The following is a 6,692-nucleotide window of genomic DNA, read 5'->3' on the forward strand; positions in this document are numbered from 1 at the left end:
ACGGTTACAAAGTGTTTATTACCTAAGATTTTAAGTTATTGTTTTGCTTTTGTCATAGGAATAGAAGGCGGATCAATTAAATCATTAATAATAACTGCCTTATTTAGGAAGTAAAAATATTGCATGACATTATTTTTGAAAGATTAGCATGTGCTTGATGTAATGATATCTAGATAATCTAGACTTTATGTACCTACTTAAACCTTACTGAATAGGATTCCTATTCCATTATAAGTAGACACATAATTCAATAATTTGGATTATTTATTATTTTGTTATTAAATACCTACTAAAAACTCTTTTATTATAGTTAGAGAATGTAGATAGAAAACTACTATGTTAGGTACTAATACTATGTTGACAGTGCTTACCAAAATATTTACTACGGCGAACAATCGATACAACATAGGTAAACTGAGCTTATACATCGTTCACGATTTACACTTCGATAATGTTCTATACGATGTTTTGTATGTTACGATTTACGTCGCGATTCCCGCCAAAGGTGTGGGAGTAAGTTGTACGCGAGTGTGTTATGCCGGTTTGCCCGCTAAACTGAAAGAGTAAGCACCGTGAGAGCTTCGCGAACGGTCTCTGAATGGCCCACTCCACGGAGGGAGAAATGGCGGGAGGGACGTTCTTGTAGGGGAAACCGCGTCAACCGCCTCCGGTAATTCACTAAGAAAAGTTATTTTTTGATTGCTTCGTAGGGACTTCGGGTGATAAAATCGTAGGTAAACCTATAGGCCGATTTTTGTATTAAATAAACACATCGAGTATGTGTATGTGGAGGTAGGTACCACAATTTATAAAGGTAAGTAAACACACCGTATTATATGACAATATTCTAAACCATAAATGACGTGAAAACCTTCGTCGATTTAAAGTCTATTTAACCCAGATAAGCCTGAAACTAAAATTTTCTGAAAATTTTGAAAAAAGTTACATTATTTAGTTTATTAGATCTAATGCAACATAAAAAAAATTATGAAAAAAAAATTAAGTGTAAGGCTTTCAGGGAAACAGCCGTCCTATATGTAGGACAGTAGGATAATAAGAGGAAATAAAAGACCATTTATGACAAAACAGAATGTAATCAAAAAGTGTAGTTTATTAGATAACTATTGATTATATTACCCATTGTTATATGTAATTTACTAGATTAACACTATTTATGAATGATATGTTTCAAAACACTTGACACACACTCCAACATCACATTTCTTGCAACGTGTCAAACATTTTTTGTGACATTGACGACAGTGTGTTTGCTTCGATTGAGGAATAACCAGATGATTCATTTGGTCTTTACGACTATCAGCATGTTCATGATGGGAGGGTCGGCTAGGCCCTCTTTTGGCATTTTTTCTGTTTGATTCAATCAAAGCAATTGCTACCCTTCTGCGAAAGCCAAGATGATCCAGTTTTCCATGATTTATTTTATATAACTGCCATGCATTATGTTCGGCAAGATCAATCATGTGTGTGAGCAACGGCATGTACCATTTCTTACCTCGTATACCAATTCGGTAATGTGAAATATTTTCATCAGACCGATCCACTCCTCCCATATATTTGTTATAGATGGACACCATATGTGGTTCTTCTATGACAATGTTTCTCTTTTCACTTTGTGAGAAGCGTTTGGCAGATTGTTTAGGATTTATTCCTACAGCATTAGAAGCAATACTGAATATATTATTGTCATGCCATTTAGCAATAATGAACGTGTTGTCATGTTTCGTTCTGTAATCGACAGCAACACGTTCCTTTTTTTTCAGTAACTTCGATGTAATCAGAGGACAACTAGATGTCCTGTTTTCTCGAACTGTCCCAGTGCAACGAAGGCCTTTCTTTGTTATCTCTTCCAGCAAGGGCGTCCCAGTAAAAAAATTATCAAAAACTACGTGGTAAGGAAGGTCGAAGCCACGTGAAATCAGCACATCGCAAAAAGTGAGAACAACGCTTGCACCCAGCCAGTTTTCTCCATGCGTAGGTACGCCTACGTTTAGTTCGACCTGTAGAATCAGAAGGTTCTTCTTCTGTATCACTCACCATAATCTGCCCTTGAATCATTACTTCAGCCGGTTGAAGCAGAATGTTTCGTGGCAAATTATTCAAAGTTACATTATCTTCTTCACCCGAATCTTCGTCAGTGAGACAGTCAGGATCAACAGGAGGAGGTAGAATACTTATCAGTCGTTCTCTATAATCTTCTTCATTATCAGAAACATTTTCTAAAGCATCTAAAATTTCATGCGCAGCTAACGGTCTGTGAAGAAAAAGTTGTATTATTGTACTAAAATCATGTATATTATCCTACTGTCCTATATATAGTACGCTAGTATTTGTAACAAGTTATACGTAATTTATTTATATTATTTTGCTAGAATATTTATTTAGTACAAAAGTTAAGGTTATCAACTAGATATTAACACAGAAAAAAACAACTCACGAGTAAAATATAACTTTTTATACATACCTGTCATTTGCCATGTCTGCAACGCAATTTTATTACACACTTATAAGGTAAAATATAAGGTAAAAACTGTTAAAATAACTGTCTTTTTATTTTTTCTAATAAAGCTGACACGTTTCTTACTGCAAATCATAAGACTAAATAATCTTAGATAAAGAGGGTATTCTGATATTTTTTTTTATTTCTACTGTCCTAAATATAGGACAGTAGGCTTATCTGGGTTAAAGACTAAAAAAATATGTTTGTATTTTGGGGATAGTAACAGGCACAATTAATGTATTTAAAAAAGCCTGCCAAGTACAAATCGTAGTAGGTATTTGTGCTTGCGCTCACCTAACTTTGTATGTACCTAGAGGGTTATTGCTGATATCTATACATAGGTAGGTACTTACAAACTAACCTATATAACTTGCTGGTTAAGACTTGGTCCAATTTTCCTGCTAAGTTTACATAAACGTCTATTCATACCACTGACGCAACATTCATAATTTCAGATTTGAATTTACTTTAATACCTACTTATTCTTCCAGAGTACCTAGGTAGGTACCTACGGATGAAAGAATCCTACTGTAGGTGCCGTAGGTAGTTACACTATAAAGCGGGTGAGACCGCTGACCTTCCAATGTTATAAAGAAATTAAATAAGTTTTTTGTAGTGTCTATAACTAGTAAACCGATTCAAAAGATTGTTTCTATTAATTAATTAGTACCTAACTACTTTCATAATTTATCTCATATTCATTATTCAGATATCTATATTTAAGTACCTAAGGTACGTATAGGCACGAATACAGCAAGGTACCTACGGAATCGTTTCAATTCCTAGACAAATAAATAATTTATTGGTCCTTCGATTGGCCTCGCCATTGCGCAATTGATGTTTTATTTATTGTATAAAATATCCACTTTGTCTATTGATTTTAAACACACGGCTTTTATATGTTGACTAACTAAGAATTCCTACTATATTATACCTACCTAGAAATGGAAAAAGAAATGCTGACAAAATAAAACTACTATTTCTACATTTTACGTGGCTTAAAAATGTTATAGAAAATATTTATTTATTGCTTTTTATTTGTACTACCTAGTGGGATTTTTCACGCTATTTAGTGGTTAGATTTGCAATTATACAAAATGTCAACTGCTCATAACCTTTTACAAAATATTCCTTTCCCTGGAGCATTTATGGTTTAGGCGTTTTCCCGCCACTTTATTATCAGCTTATTAATTCTTACAAGGAGAAATTTATTACAAACCATACTATAATCGAATCGCAAACCGCGCCGATGACGGATGCCCCGTGCGCCATCCGTAGTCTTCATCAACAGTTTCGCGTGATCAAATGGTGCGTTTCGAAAGCAAATGCTGAAGATACTCAAATCGCTATAGGTGTCCCTTTAATATTTGGAGTTTCCTCGAATTTACTTAACCTCGATTTAGCGTATTGATAACCTCCTCCTTTTTGTATGTCGGTTGAAAATATCTACCTGTGTTGTATCGCAGATTCTCCAACTAAATGGTTTAATCGATTTTAATGTTATTTTTATGTATAACTATCCTAAGCTGAGTTGTCTAGTGGCTAGGTCATTTAGCTTAGGATAGGTTTAGCTAGGTACATAGACTATATAGTACGAGCTTGAAGGTGTCGCTGTTGTTCCAAATATATTTATTTCATTCCAAGTTGCAGCCAAATTAGTTTTATGGCGTGAAGGAGTACCTACATATCTAAGAAATATACAAACTTTTACATTTGTCACTATTGTCGTTATATTAATATCCCACAGACCTCCTCTCTGAATGTCCACGCTGGCCAAGTGAGGATTGGTAGAAGCCTTTGAGAACAGTATGGACAAGTTTCAGGCACGTAGGTTTCCTCACGATATTTTTGTTTGCCGTTAAAGCGAGTGATATTTAATTGCCTGTCAAACAATTCACTACCTACCACGTTACTCCGGAAAAAAGAAAGGCCCAAGTCCTAACTGTACAGTTTTATATTTAATAGCAACTTCTTTTAAACACAGACGAGCATAAAATTTTATTTCCTTGTATACAATTTCCATCTGCATTACATCATTATCAACTTATTACCAGGCGGCGGTGTCTTCTTAGTTTTTCTTCCTCTTAGCCCAGGGTTTAGGACGTAGTCTATGACACTGGCTAAGTGTCGATTTTACACACGGCTTTGAGAATATTGGCATATGAAGTTTGCTCACGATGTATTCCTTCACCATTCGAGCAAATGATATTTCATTGCGTATATTTCATTTTCAATACTAACCTATACAACGCCTGCCAAAAATTAATACCAACAAGTTATTTTTATATTTTGCTATTCACTCAGTAGGTACGGAATTTAAATAGTATTCGGTACATGGGTACAGCGAGCTTTGCATTAATCTGTTTATAGTATTACTACTACTATACAGATACTACTATAGTTCTACATTATATAATTATAACAATGTTTAACCGACTTAAAAATAAGGAGAAATTTCTCTATTCTACCCGTATGTTTTAGTTTGGTAGGTACTTTCATTGTCAAACTATCCCAGACCCACTACAGGGCAAGTCTCTTCTAAAGGTTTAGTATGGATTGGTGGACTTCACACGCCTATGAGACAATTATGGAGAAATCTCAGGCATGCAGGTTTCGGAATATAATATACCAAGCGGCTTAGAAAAAATCTCACTGTTTCATACCACTAAAGATAACTTGTTTACATAGGTTACCCAAGGTGTATACAGTACTATAAGTGAGCAACTATCTTCATACAAGAGTACTTAGTTTCCTTTAAAGAACAAAGATTTATTTGTTGGTTTTTGTTTATTTGTAACCACCGTTAACTTTGGAAAGTTGTTTTATCCAGAAGTAACGAAGGCTATATTTAATTTTTTTTTTTACTTATAAGATTTCAGCCTGAAATAATGGTATTTACAAACCAACACAGAAGACATTTACAGCATTCTTTTTAAAAAAAGATCTCTAGATCAAAATTTAGTGAGATCCGTTGGGACGTTGGGATTATTTTTCCAAAATATTTAAAAAAATTAGATTACGGAACGTACGTGGATGTTTTTAAAAGTAGTAATAAAAGAGTGACCAAATATAACATAACACAGTATGCCTACGTCACGTCTTAGTAAGCGCAGTTGAAACTGCCAACAGCACTAGGTATTTTTATTTGCTTAGGTATTTATATTGTTATATTATTTTTCGTGATTTACCTACCTACTTTACTTTAGGAGTAAAATATTTCCTTTAGGCAAGTCCTGATTTTTTTTAATACAATTTTTACATTTACATTACATTAGCAGATTATAATACGCTCGGATTTTTTTTTTATATGAGACATTGTTAAGCTTTGAAATGCATGTGTCCAGTTTTTTTTTATATTCTATTTATTGATGTACGTATAAGTACCTACTTGTGTCGACCTCCGTGGCGCAGTTTTGAGCATTGCGCTCTTATAAATAGAAGGCCTCGGATTAGATCCCTGGCCGGGGGAATTTATCTCTTTCTCTGGTCTGATGAGAGGCTTTGGCCATTTTTCGCCTAGTGATTTCGTGTTTCGATACGATGTCACTTAGAAACCGATTAGAGGTTTGAATAACTCCCATACCCCTAACATGTTAACCCGATGGCATCTTAAACTACATAACCACCAACCAAGTGAAAATTCTGTTAAGGGCAAACTTGTAGCAGAATAACAAAATAAAAGGTCATACTGCCCCGCCAAATCCAACCTTGAATGGTGACCGAAATCTAACCGATGACGCGGATTAACTATTACATACAGAATAATTATCCACTGATATTAATTAAGCAAATGTTGATGACGCAAAACGCCCTCGTAACGCATTTATTTCGAAACCAAGTATTATCATATTATGTGACCACGAAGACCGCAAATTCTTATCAGTCCATATAGTTTATCAAAAACTCTCGTTCTGCTATCTGCTGCATTAAAATAGCAAGTATCTGTTTTCTTGATAATAATATTGTCACTGATAAAATTCCTAAATGACAAACAATTTTGCAAAATTCAAAGTTTTTGCGCAACGTATTCAATAGGGATAGGGATAAATTCCGAGCGTAATGAGGACGGCTGCACCTACAATCCCGAGTGTAGCAAGGGTTAAAGGGCGCCCAATAAGAATAAGACAGCATTACACCCAAGTTGTTTAATACTCTGCTCTTCAATTGTCTTTCG

At 34.7% G+C, this 6,692-nt stretch overlaps 1 protein-coding gene across 1 annotated transcript in view; it reads right to left on the reverse strand.

Moving 5' to 3' along the window:
* The window catches only part of LOC120624299, a 64,448-nt gene extending 61,952 nt beyond the window's left edge, over positions 1–2,496 (reverse strand). Inside the window, exons 1-2 of the mRNA XM_039890764.1 lie at positions 2,483–2,496; positions 2,056–2,272 (exon numbers count right to left, since the gene is read on the reverse strand). Coding sequence (XP_039746698.1) covers positions 2,056–2,272; positions 2,483–2,496 — 231 coding nt within the window. The remainder of the gene's footprint in view (positions 1–2,055; positions 2,273–2,482) is intronic.
* Positions 2,497–6,692: the final 4,196 nt, after the last annotated feature.

Source organism: Pararge aegeria, chromosome 6, assembly GCF_905163445.1.
Source record: "Pararge aegeria chromosome 6, ilParAegt1.1, whole genome shotgun sequence".
Classification (NCBI taxonomy): domain Eukaryota; kingdom Metazoa; phylum Arthropoda; class Insecta; order Lepidoptera; family Nymphalidae; genus Pararge; species Pararge aegeria.